This window comes from Cervus elaphus, chromosome 10, assembly GCF_910594005.1.
Source record: "Cervus elaphus chromosome 10, mCerEla1.1, whole genome shotgun sequence".
In the NCBI taxonomy this organism is placed as follows: domain Eukaryota; kingdom Metazoa; phylum Chordata; class Mammalia; order Artiodactyla; family Cervidae; genus Cervus; species Cervus elaphus.
The window spans coordinates 38973160-38985638 of NC_057824.1; the positions used below are offsets into that span (position 1 = coordinate 38973160).

The 12479-nt window shown below is 48.8% G+C and overlaps 2 protein-coding genes across 5 annotated transcripts in view; one reads left to right on the forward strand and one right to left on the reverse strand.

Moving 5' to 3' along the window:
* Positions 1–9669, reverse strand: part of GTF3C1 (general transcription factor IIIC subunit 1) — a 77393-nt gene extending 67724 nt beyond the window's left edge. Inside the window, exons 1-4 of the mRNA XM_043914567.1 lie at positions 9376–9669; positions 5151–5360; positions 2384–2560; positions 1513–1656 (exon numbers count right to left, since the gene is read on the reverse strand). Of these exons, the coding sequence (XP_043770502.1) occupies positions 1513–1656; positions 2384–2560; positions 5151–5360; positions 9376–9596 (752 nt within the window). The 5' untranslated portion in view covers positions 9597–9669. The remainder of the gene's footprint in view (positions 1–1512; positions 1657–2383; positions 2561–5150; positions 5361–9375) is intronic.
* Positions 9670–9673: 4 nt separating this feature from the next.
* The window catches only part of LOC122701544 (katanin interacting protein), a 228563-nt gene continuing 225757 nt past the window's right edge, over positions 9674–12479 (forward strand). For 3 of the 4 annotated variants that reach the window (XM_043914569.1, XM_043914575.1, XM_043914573.1), the window contains exon 1: positions 9674–9884. In XM_043914569.1, coding sequence (XP_043770504.1) covers positions 9878–9884 — 7 coding nt within the window. In that variant the 5' untranslated portion in view covers positions 9674–9877. The remainder of the gene's footprint in view (positions 9885–12479) is intronic. The other variant, XM_043914572.1, reaches the window with a different exon arrangement.

Genomic DNA, 12479 nt, shown 5'->3' on the forward strand with positions numbered 1-12479 from the left:
TTAAGGAATTAAGCGCTTTTCTTTGTGTGGGAAGATGCGAGAGCCAGGGCTTACTGAACTCATCCTTTTGATGAGCTCCTCAGCTATGTGGGTCTGAATCCTGTGTTCTCACATCCTGAGTTTCCTCAGGGCTCACCGGTTCACGCAGGATGGATGTAACTGTTGATGACTGTGACATCCTCGCTTACTGATACGGCAGGAAGTAATCCATTTTTCATGCCCTTTGTTGCAAAACTTCTATATAACCTGGCTCCCCCCACCTCGTCTCCTCAGAGCAGTTCTCTCAGGGTTCCTTGAGATGCTGCCTTTGGGGCTTAAAGTCCTAAAAATTCCCACCGAATAAAATATAATCCTCAAATCTGAGGTTGTATTTTTTAAGTCAACAATACTGTAAAGTTTTAGGAAGCATCTATTTATACATTTCCTTATAAATCAGATGGTAAGAGAGGATAGGGATGATTTCATAAAGAAGTTCAGCTTTTTTAAAATTCAGGCACAAAATGTGAACCCAGGTCTCCTTCATTGAAATACAGCGCTCTGTGCATTAATCAGGACACATCGCTGATTTTGCTCTCACTTTACTGGTGTGAAGGACCTTCCCTTCCTTTGCATTTTTAATGTGAAGTGGAGATCATAATAAATGCTCACAAGCTAATGGCCACCACAGGAAGCTATTAAAGGAGCCCAGGGCTCCCCAGCTGTGGGGAACAGGAGACAGTGAGGGGTTTGGGGGGGGGGGTCATGCTGGGAGAGGGGTGGAAAGATATCGTCATGCCACTGGGGAAGGTGAACTTGGCTTTAACTACCCACAGGTCTAGCAGCAGGGAGGGCAAATGTATGGGATCGGGAGACTGGTTCATTGGTCCTGCCTTTCCATGAATGCAAGAATACACAAAGGCACAGATATTCACCGCTTAGGAACAAACACCAGGCTGAGCCAGGGCCTCTCTACACAAGAGGGAAACAGTGGTTCAGTGAGGTCACGGATTGTGCCCAAGTCAGGAGCAAAGATTAAAATACAGATCTTGACTTAAGCCCCTTGTTCTCTCTTCTACCCACAGAATTCTGGCGCCATAACAAATCAAATTTGACTTATCGGCTTTTCTTTTTACCCTCCCCCTAAATATCACCAAAAAACCTTAACAGTCCCTACTGCTGGGCTGTGGGGCGAGAGGTATTTCTTCCCCCTTCTTTTCTATATAATTTCCAGACTTTCTAAATAAGCATGGCTTATTTGCATAATCAGAAACAGATGGAAAATATCTTTTTCCTAAAAGCTAGTCATATTTGATTTCGCCTCTAGGATTTTGTTTTTTTTTTTCCGTTTCTTCCTTGGCTGCACTTCAAGGCACAGAACTTCCAGACCAGGCATTGAACCCGCACCCCCTGCAGGGGAAGCCAGATTCTTTACCACAGGACCACCAGGGAAGTCCCGCCTCTAGGATTTTTAAAGGCACAAGACACCAGGCTGAAATCCAGAGGTAAGGAAGCGCTCTGGAGTCTACACTGTACCTGTCCATGTGAAACCGGTTCAGGAGGAGGAGGATTGAGTGCTGCTGGGCCCCGGTGGGCAATCGGATCACATGGGACTGCATCGTAATCAGCCCGTTTTTGTTCAAAATTTTCCTGTGATAGTGGAGCTTCCCAGCATCAACCCTGGAGGAGAGGAAGAGAGCAGACGGTCATTTTGCTTTGCTGGCTGCTTTCACCCCATAATGCAGAGGATATGAATACCAGAGACACTTCCCCACCTCCTCCCCCCATCCAGTCAACCTAAGAGAACCGTTGTTATGTGACAATGGCCATGGAAAGCGACTCAACCTAAGGCACACTTCAGACCCCCAGGAGAGGTGGATGGGGAGACAGGGTGGGAGGTGCATGTGTGTAGAGGACTGAGGAATGGAGTGGGAAGGGATGGCAGGGTTAGCAAGGAGCTGATCATGGGTATCTAATCATGTAGCACCCAATAACTAGGGTGACCATGCATTCTGGTTTGCCAGATGGGCTCTATTTATGCCCACTGCCTAGGTGTTCCTTCTGGTCAGTTCCACCTTCCACTCTCAAAATATCTAGTTTGAACAATAAATTCTTTGGTCACCCTAGGGTCTCTCTTTTTTTCCCTATTTTTGGCCGTGCCAAGCAGTATGCTGAATCTGAGTCTCCTGACCAGGGATTGAACCGGTGGCCCTTGCAATGGAAGGGCAGGGTCTTAACCACTAGACCACCATGGAAGTCCCCCCTTTTCTTTTTTTTTTCCCAGGGTCTCTTCAATGAGAAAGCACCATGCCTTCAACCACCACAGAGGCTGGGACTGCCCAGGTGGCAGCGCCTGATGGTCAGGCAGCCCCGACATGTAGAGCAGAGAAGCAGAGCGTCCCCTCACTTGAAAGCAGTGCTGTGGAGGTCTCGCTGGAGCTCCCCCTGCCAGCGGGACCGGCCTAACCGCTCCAGGATGCAGTAGGAGAAGTCCGGGAGCTTCAGGTCGGGGTCGCCCTCGAAGCCAATCAGGGCCCGGTACCGCATGTCCTGGGAGGCAACGATGATCAATTTCTTCCCCCACCTGCAAACCAGAAACCGCCGAGGGAAAAAAAAAAATCAATTAAAAAAAATTTACTTTTTTTAAGAAAATCGAAATGTATAAAAGCAGAACCTTAGTGAACCACGGTTTCCTGCTTCTCCTCAGAGGGTCACAATCCCCAGTTAAGGAGATTTCCATCCTTAGAACCACAAGAGGGTTCAGGGGGAACAGAGCCAGTCTCACCATTTCTTTGCTCGGACCCCTCCCAGTCCTGCCAGGGCCCTGGGGCCAAAACCCAGACTCCCCACCAGAGCCCAGAACCTTCTACACACCCCCACTGCCTGGCTCCGCACCCACAGTGGCCCCATTGGTCCTCTGCCCAGCTGCTCTGCCCACCTCATCCTTAGGCCACTGATTCTCATCCTTCAGATCACTGCTCAGAAACCAACACCTCAATTCTCCATACAAATGCTAACCACAGGCCATCCCTGTCTCTGACCATTTCTGAACTCATCACACACCTGGCACTCTCAGAAAGGGCCACATTTTGGGGGCAAATGTCCCTACCGTAAGTACCCTAAGGGGGGGGGGGCAAGTTGTCATCTGGGTCCCCAGGACATCCTCAGTGCCTTAAATGCTTACAGAAGGGCATCTGTCACCATCTATTAAGTGAACAAACTCGCCTCCTGAATTGGACTGAGAAAACAAAACTTCAGAGTCAAGAACAGTGCCCTGTGTGACGGGCGGACCTGCCATTCTGGAGAGCAGACCTGTGACAAATAACTAGCTCCTCCTGCTATCTGGGTATGTGAAAAATAATGCCTGCAAAAGAGGTCAAGCCCCTGTCCCAGCAAGGCGCTTCAAGAAGCCCCAGCTTGGGATACAGACGTCTCTGCTGATGCAGAACAGTCCGATGCTGAAGACAAAGACACTACGCCCTGGGGCCTTGCCTGCTGACTTATTAATGAACGGCCATCTTGGGCAGACTGTCTCGGGTCCCAGCCCTGCCGCAGAGAAACCATCTTCACTCACTCCTTGGCATCGAGACACAGCAGCTGGAGGAGCTCCCTCTCCCAGGGGAGTAAGTCACTAAGGGTCTGTACGAGAGCCCGCGGGCTCCCAAGCCCTCCCATCTACAGGCAGCATCTACTCCTCCCAGCCTGTGGTTTACTGATGCCTGATCCTAATGCCTGTCTTCACTCACATCGCTCAGCCTGACATTCCTCCTCCTGCTCCCCTCCCACCGCCAATAAACAGATGATTCCACTGCTCCTACTGAGCAGGCAGAAAGTAAAAAGCTGAGGTTGTCGATGTTTTCATTTAACTGCAGTTCCCTTCACATTGCTTGTGACCCAGTTAGTCTTCTGTACGGTCCATCTCGAAAGAGTGTTAGGCAGCGAATACACATGACGGACAAGACAGCCTCCTTTCTGGGTCTGCATGTCACAAACTTACGACCTGTGTTCTTGAAACAGGTTCGTTAAGTTAAACTGGAAGAGCTCAGCTGAGAAAAGAAAAGTTTGAAAACAGGGACGCTGACTCGCTGCTTTAAAAATGTATTCAGGGTGGTTTACCCCTGTCCTATGGCAACTCCAACCTTTCCCAGTAGCTGACTCTAGGACTCCTGCCCGAGGCCTGATTTGCTGACTGTGGTCATCAAATTATCCAACACTGATTAAATGCCATGCAAAGAACCAGCAATGCCAAGATAAATAAAAAATGGCATCTGCCTTTGCGGAGCTCACAGTCTACTGAAGAGAAAGACAAGAAAAGAATCACTTATAAGGGGATGCGATAACTGAGACCGGGGTTATGAAATGACATGTACAGGCCCCCAGTTCGGGCCTACGAGTGTGAAGAGAGTTTGTGGGCCGTCACCAGGGAGCACTCTCAAAGAGGGGGGTTCCTGAGGAGGCAGGAAGCGCGGTGGGGCTGGGTCAGGAAGCCGGCGCTGCAGAGCTCCAGGAAGAGGGGGGGACCCAGAGGGACAGAGAGCGAGTGTGGCTGGTTCTGAGAAGCTTGGCTCCAGCAACAGAGTCACAGTCACAGGGGATCCGAGGTGGGGAGAGGGTCTTGTTTTAAGACGAACAAATCACAGTGTCAGGCTGGGGAGAGAGCAGTGTCGATAGGGAAGAGCTGAAAATAAAGGATAAAGATGAGCCAGCTGATGGAGGCGGGAAAGAGCATGAGGTTCTGGGGAGAAAGAGAGGAAGAGACGTCACCGGCTGAGACAGGGCCCGGCTTCCGTCTCCTCTGAGGTGAGGGAGGAGGGGAATGGGGGGGCAGGTCTGCAGGCTAAGGAAGAAGCTGGCGCCAAGGTGAGTTCACGCTGGAAGCTTCCTGATCCATCAAGTAGGAAGGGAGGTGGGAATGGGGCTCACAAAAGGACTGCTCACTAGGCAACCAAGGAGGCAACCTGGACACAAAGGGAAAAGGAAGGCAGCCTTCCCCGCCCCCACCCCAGCCGGAGCAAGATTAGCCCCAAAAGAAGCGGAGTGGTGAAGGCAGAGGGCCGGCTTAGCTAGGGCAGGGTGGACGCAGTCTGAGAACACCGGGGCTGCACCCTGTCCTAGCGCCCTGACCACACACCCCGACTTAAAGCAGGAAGATGCCCACAGTGCAAACGAGTTACCTGCCAAAGGCTTCGAGCATCGTGCAGCGGGGCTGTAACATCTTGGTCCTGATGTCGTTGGTGATGTTCTTCCTCTCCTTGAAGTACCGGCATGAGCCCTGGATGCCATCTTTATTCTCTAAGATCATGTGAATGGGATAGACATCCTCCAGAGGAACCGGGTCCCTCCTGGACTCCACAATGCCCGTTTCCAAATCAATTTCTTCATACCTAAGTGGGGGGGTGGGAAAGTGCACAAACATCGAACCACAGCTCAGCCTCAGAAGTAACACGTGCTGGCTGTGTTCTTCTGACAACCTCTGGCTGAGGTTGGGGAGAGGGAGTAAGAGCCCCTGGTCTCCCTGCCTTCCTAACGCAGGATGTCTTGACAAGCACTGTCCCTGAGTCTCCATCCCAGACAACACAGATCTTCCCAGGAGCCTCCACGTTCACCCCCGAGGATGAATGCTGAAATCGGAACCACCTTCCCGGCCCCACCACCTTCCTTGCCTTTCCCTGCAAATCCTGTGCCTGGTTTCCAAACCATTATGTTTGGACTTAATGACTCAAGGCTTCCCCACCTGGAGATGTCACCTTTCCATCTCTTTAACCACCCCTCTTCTACTTTCACACATTTTTATGGTTTTCAATTATCACTTGGCATGTTAACAATTCTCACCATCAAATCCTCAGCCCTGTTTCTTGCCCCCAAACACTAATCCTGTTTTCAACTGTCATGTTTGATGAGATCAAAACCAAAAAGTTATGACTGCCACTTCCCACCTCCAACAAAGCCCCTCCTTGGTACCATTTTGTCCCAGTGGCCTCTCATCAACACCATGGAGGCATCTTGAGTTTTGCATCTTTTATCCAGTCAGCTACATTTGTCAAGTTTTCTTTCGGAATCCTGCTCACATCCTACACCTGTCACATCCCATCTACATTTGTCAGTGCTTTTCCTTCTTGCCCTCCCTGTAACCTCTGCACTACTTAACCTTCCATTCTCAAATCACATCTTCTCAATTCAGGCCATTCTGGCCTGCTGTCCTCTGGCTCTCCAGCCACATCTTCCCAGGCTTCTTCTGAAGGCTCCTGGGTCTTCATCCACCCCAGGGCCAGGTCTTAAGGCTTCCAACCACACTACACTCTCTCCCAGGGAGGGTCCTGGCCAAGAGCTTCCATTGCCAACCACACGGGTGACTCCACGTGCCCAGGTCAGTCCCTCTGACCTGCTGACCCTCCCACAAAGCTAGATGTTGACCAACCAGAATCTCCACTTGACAACCCACAGGAACCTTGAACCCAGTGTGTTTCAAGGTACGGTCAGCACATTCCCCAACTCCCTCCCTGCTGCACTTCTGTGGGCCCCATCACAGCTGGTCCCCATCACAGTGAAGGATAGCAGTCATCAATTTTAACAGGGAAGAGCAAAACCTGGATCTGTTTCTTTTATTTAACCTTTTCCATTTGTTGCTTTTGTTAATATAATCACTAAAAGGATGCTGTCAATGACTGTAAGCAAACATAATGGCCTGCCTCAGGAAAACCTGCCCCCTGACCTGCCCCGCCCCTCCCCCCCCAATCTGCCCTAATGGTAAGGGACGCATTCTGACCCTGCCCACCTGTCAATGGCTGCAGAAAAGAAGAAATTAGCACATCCTCTTCCTCTGCTGGCCCAGCCAAGAGATATTCTGCAAGATTCCAGTATTCTTGCCTGGAAAATCCCAGGGATAGAGGGGCCTGGCAGGTTACAGTCCATGGGGTCACAGAGTCGGACATGACTTAGCAACTAAACAACTACTTCTCATGCTGGCCCAACCAAAAGACATTCTGCAAGACTAATGGCCTTTCAGGGGCTTCCCAGGTGGCTTGGAGGTAAAGAATCCGACAGCCAAGCAGGAAACACAGGTTCAGTCTCTGGGTTGGAAAGATGCCCTGGAGGAGGAAATGGCAACCCACTCTTGCCTGGGAAATCCCATGCACTGAGGGGCCTGGTGGGCTACAGTCCACGGAGTCGCTAAAGAGTTGGACATGACTTAGTGGACAGCAGCAACAACAACGGCCTTTTAACTTTTTTGCCTCACCTCTTCCACCCTCAAGAGAAACTGGCATTCAGACCCCCGTAAGATGGTACTTAAGGGTGCTAGCCTGCCATCTTCATGGATGCTCAGTTTTCCGAATAAAGTCGCTATTTCTTGCCTCAATATCTTGTCTCCCCATTATTGGCCTTTCATACACTGTGGTGCTGGAGAAGACTCTTGAGAGTCCCTTGGACTGCAAGGAGATCAAACCAGTCAATCCTAAAGGAAATCAGTCCTGAATATTCATTGGAAGGACTGATGTTGAAGCTGAAACTCCAATACTTTGGTCACCTGATGCAAAGAGCTGACTCAATGGAAAAGACCCATTGATGCTGGGAAAGATTGAAGGCAGGAGGAGAAGGGGACGACAGGATGAGATGATTGGATGGCATCACTGACTCAATGGACGTTGAGTTTGAGCAAACTGAAGGAGATAGTGAAGGACAGGGAAGCCTGGTGTACTGCAGTCCGTGGGGTCACAGAGAGTCAGACATCACACAGATGCCCAAAAGTCAGGAACCGGATGGCATCATCCTCCAGACCTACTTTTCTTTATACCCCACACCCAACCAGTCACCAAATCCTCCAGATTCTTCTGCCTCATGTCTGATTCCATCAGCTTTTTTTCTTCATTCTCACACCCACCATGGAAAGCCAAACCTTGACTGGTGGTTCGTGAGTGGCTTACTACAGATCTCTCAACTTCACTCTTAGCCCCTAGTCTGACCCTCCCTTTGGTGCTTTAGGCTTTAAATGGATTAGTCCAGTCCAATTGGTAGGGGCAGGCTGGATTCTGAACCAAGACTTCCTGGATTCAGCTTCTGGGTTCTGCCCCTGCTAGTGGACGACTCTCTCTGTGTCTCAGCCTTCTTTCTCTTGAGGGAGGTGGGGATAAGAATATCCAACTTTGTTTTAAAATTAAATAACTTAGTATATTTAAGAATCTTAGAATGCTTACAATAACCATATACACAAATGTCAACTATTATTTCTCATTCACTACTTCCAGTTGTATACTTCACCCAAACTTAGGTCTCTTCCTTTAGAAAAATTATGCCAACTGGCTACCTAAATCCAACCTTTAAGTCTTGTTTTACACAGTATTTCCTCTGGAAATCTCTCCTGATCCTCAAAACAAAAAGAAAAAAACCCACAGCTTTGGGAAACGAATTAACATCCAGTCATTTAACAATGTCCTTAACTTTGGATGGGTGACTTAATTTCTCTCCATCACTTAGTTTCCTCCACTGCAAAATGGGGAAGATAGCTGGGAATTCCCTAGCAGTCCAGTGGTTAGGACTCAGTGCTGGATGGGGAACTAAGATCCCGCAAGCCACACGCTGGAGCCAAAAAATTAAAAAAAAAAAAAAAAATGGGGAAGAAAAGAGCACCTTCCTCATAGGGTCACTGCAAGAATAAAGTGGGTTCAATCTCCTGAAACAACAGGAACAAGATATTGCCTAGTACTAAGTTATGTGTTTGTGCTCAGTCGTGTCTGACTCTTTTGTGACCCCATGGACTGTAGGCCACCAAGCTCCTCTGTCCATGGAATTTTCCAGGCAAGAAGACTGGAGCGGGTTGCCATTTCCTACTCCAGGGGATCTTCCTGACCCAGGATCAAACCTGTGTGGCCTGCTTGGCAGGGGGATTCTTCACCACTGCGCCACCTGGGAATCCCACAGCACCAAGTCATAATGAGCAATAAATAAACGTTAGCTATCATTATTGTGGTTGCTGGTGTTGCTAAACTTGCTCTCTAATCTAGCACCGAATGAATGCTCCATAAAGGTCTGTTGATTTCAACTGGTCTCCAATCTTGATCTGAACAGCCTTACTGCTTCAATCCTAAGCTCCACTTCAAAGAAAATACTCTTTAAAACCCAAAGCATATCCCCCCAGTTCTGCTCACCATCACCCCAAACACACACGAGCGTAATGGAATATCACAAGGCGACCCTCCAACTCCATCAGACGCCTGGGCCCTGCCAGGCCGAAGACCCCCCCAATCAGCCTTACTCTGCGCGCCCCCCCCCCCGCCCCATCAGGCTCCGGGTCTTCCTTCCGCTCCACTCCTTTCTCTCTCCTCTCGTAAGAACCTGGCCGCCTCCCAGCTCCACCAGACCCCGACTTCTGCCCTCTCCCGCCCGCAGGGCCAGGCCGCTGACCGGTCTTGGAGCTGGAGGTCTGGTCGTTCCCGAGGCTCCTCGTAGAAGCTGATGCCCGGGTTCGTGGCAAGGGCCCGCCACAGAAACTCCTGCGTGTAGGGCTCCAAAGGAAGCGGGAAGGGCGGCACTCGCGTCTCCAGACGGCTCCAAAGCGCGGGAAGGCACAGGCCATCAAGCCCCTCCAGGGCCACCTCGTCCAACAACGACTCCAGCGCGTCCATTGCTACTTCAGTTAGCTGCACCCGGGGCGCCTGCGTACCACGCCGCCAAGGGCCCCGGTCCAGAGCGCCTGCGCACAACGACTGGCAGCCAGGGAGGCGGGGCGGACCCGGGAACCGGAGGAGGAGTTCCAGACCGAGATCGTAACGTCACTCCATTTGGGGGCGGGTTCATTCCGTGGAGCTCCACCGCTATTGGTCCGGAACCCCGCAGTAACCAGGGGAACTGCAAACAGTGTAGAGGCCGCTTCCGGTTCGAGCTCCCGGAACCGCCGCCTCTAGGGATGGACGGTGAGTGTCCGTGGGCCCCTCCGGGAGGTCGGGCAGTTACTCTCCCATTCCTCCTGAGGGCCCTCCGGGCAGAATCCTAGGCCACAGACCCCTGGACCTTCACTGCCTGACCCAAGGGAGTCGCCGTCGGAGGGAAAGGGAACCTAAGTGGTCCGGGAGGGGAAGAGGAGGCTGGGGGGAGTGGTCGGTGATTTGGTCACTGTGCTGCCTGTGGTTGTGTTGGGATACGGTACTGGCCGGGGCATCAGAGAAGGGGTTTAGGGTGGGGAAAAAAATAGAGGCCTGAGGGGGTGGGTCTTGTGTGTCATGGGTTGGAACTATGGAATATAGGAGTTAATGGGGGGTAGGCTTTTACAAGGGTAGTGCAATCATCAGCTACTGGGGATGGGAGTTGGGGGAGATTAGGGAATACTGTCTGTGCTTTGATGTTAATGATACTGTTCCGTGCCAAGAACTCTGTAAATGCTGTCAAGTAGCTCGATAAGCTTCCTAAATTTTTTGAGTGTTATCCCATTTTACAAATGAGGATACCGGCTGAGAGAAGTTGAAGTATCTTGCCCCAAATCAAAGTCATCAAGTGGTACAGTGAGAAAGGGACCCAGGCACTGGCTCTGGAGCTGAATTAGGGAGTTAAAGATATGGAAGGAATTTTAGAAGCCTTTCATTCCAGAAGTTGCAAATACAGATACTTGCAGGGGCAAGTCTAATGGGCTGGATTGGGCTGTGATTAAAAGTCAATTTCTTTTCTGAAAGAGAAGCTTCTCACTCAGCTCAAAGCAATTATATTCCTGGGGGGTGCTTCTCAAAATGCTGTGATGGCTAATCATTCTGAAGGCCAGATGCAGCCTGTGGGCCATCTTTGGGGATTCTCAATAAGAATCATGGCTTCCATGGTGGCTCAGATGGTAAAGAATCTGCCAGCAATGCAGGAGACCTGAGTTCTATCCCTTGATCAGGAAGATCCCCTGGAGTAGGAAATGGCAACCCACTCCAGTATTCTTGCCTGGGAAATCCCATAGACAGAGGAGCCTGGCGGGCTACAGTCCACGGGGTCACAAAGAGTCAGACACAACTGAGCAACTAACACTTTCACTTTCAATAAGAATCATAGAATTCTATGATTCCAAATATCTACCCTGATATCTCATTTTATAAACGGGAAGACTAAAGTCTAGAGAGACTGGTAGAGTTTACTACCAGTAGTACCTACTGGTAGACCAGTAGAGTCTAATACCAATAATTTTTCCCACTACACCACTGTCCCTCACTTCTGGGAAGTTTGTTCCTTTGTGATATCTGCCTAGTACAGTGTGGAAAAAAATTTTTAATTGAACAATCTGTTTTACGTTTAAAAGACATCTTTGCCCTTTGGACTTCAGAGGTACTATAAAATGTCATTCACCAGTTTGCCCAGTGGAAAGGTCCATATTGCCATTTCCTTCTCCAATGCATGAAAGTGAAAAGTGAAAGTGAAGTCGCTCAGTTGTGTCCGACTCTTCGAGACCCCATGGACTGCAGCCTACCAGGCTCCTCTGTCCATAGGATTTTCCAGGCAAGAGTACTGGAGTGGGTTGCCATTGCCTTCTCCAGTTAATGTTGCTATGGAACATCAAAACTCAAATCTTCTTTTTACTTAGGATGCCTTTATGCTCTTACCTGAAAAGAGCTTTGTATGTATTATGTCTGTGATATTGACCATATCAGAAATGAAAGTTGAGAAAATCTTACATTTATCATGTATCAATTCATTTAAAAGTAATAATAAGTGCATTACTTCTGAACATAATACTTTTAATGAAAAGAAGCTGTATTTCCCACCAAAAAGATCAGTAGAAAATATGGTAGTGTTTTACATTTTCTTAAATCTCTTTAATACCTGGTTTAATTGGAAATAGCTAGACTCATTTATGCTTCATCAGCCAAACTGTGGTTTTGTTATTTTGTCTGATGTATTTGAAGAAAATGGGGCCTCACATAGACATATATGTGGGGCAGGGAATATTTTAATTGCCATTCTAGATAACTGTAGACATTCTCCTTTGATACTATTCCAAAGCTTAGCCAGTGGTAATTTCTCAAAGGTTAGCCACAATTCGGCATCTGAAACCATATCGGTGAACTTCTGTACTCTGTGACATTAAAACCCATTGGTCTCTCTTGCCCTTTGATTGCATATTTTACCCATGTATGATTTCATAATATTAAGCATCGGTCATTTGGAAAATGTTATTTCACTGGTTTATGCAAATATTCAAATGTTGACATTGGAAATGACACGCCATTTATTAAATGGCGTGTCATTACACAATGTCAAAAAATTACATTCCTTTAGTATTCCTATCATTTTTTTTTCGAAAGGAGTTTAAGTATTGGGAAACTATCAAACTCAAAGTAGACTAAACAAGTTTCCTACTTATTTCCACTGGAAAAGCTTAAAATTTTTCACTGGCGACAAACACTATCAGTTGTTTCCATAAAGTGACAGGCTTACCTTTTTTTGTGCTTAAGAAAATGTCTGCCCCACACTCACGTCTGAATAACTGTAGTTCGTCTTTTCATCGTTCACTCAAGTAAAGATGACATTTGCTAAAATAT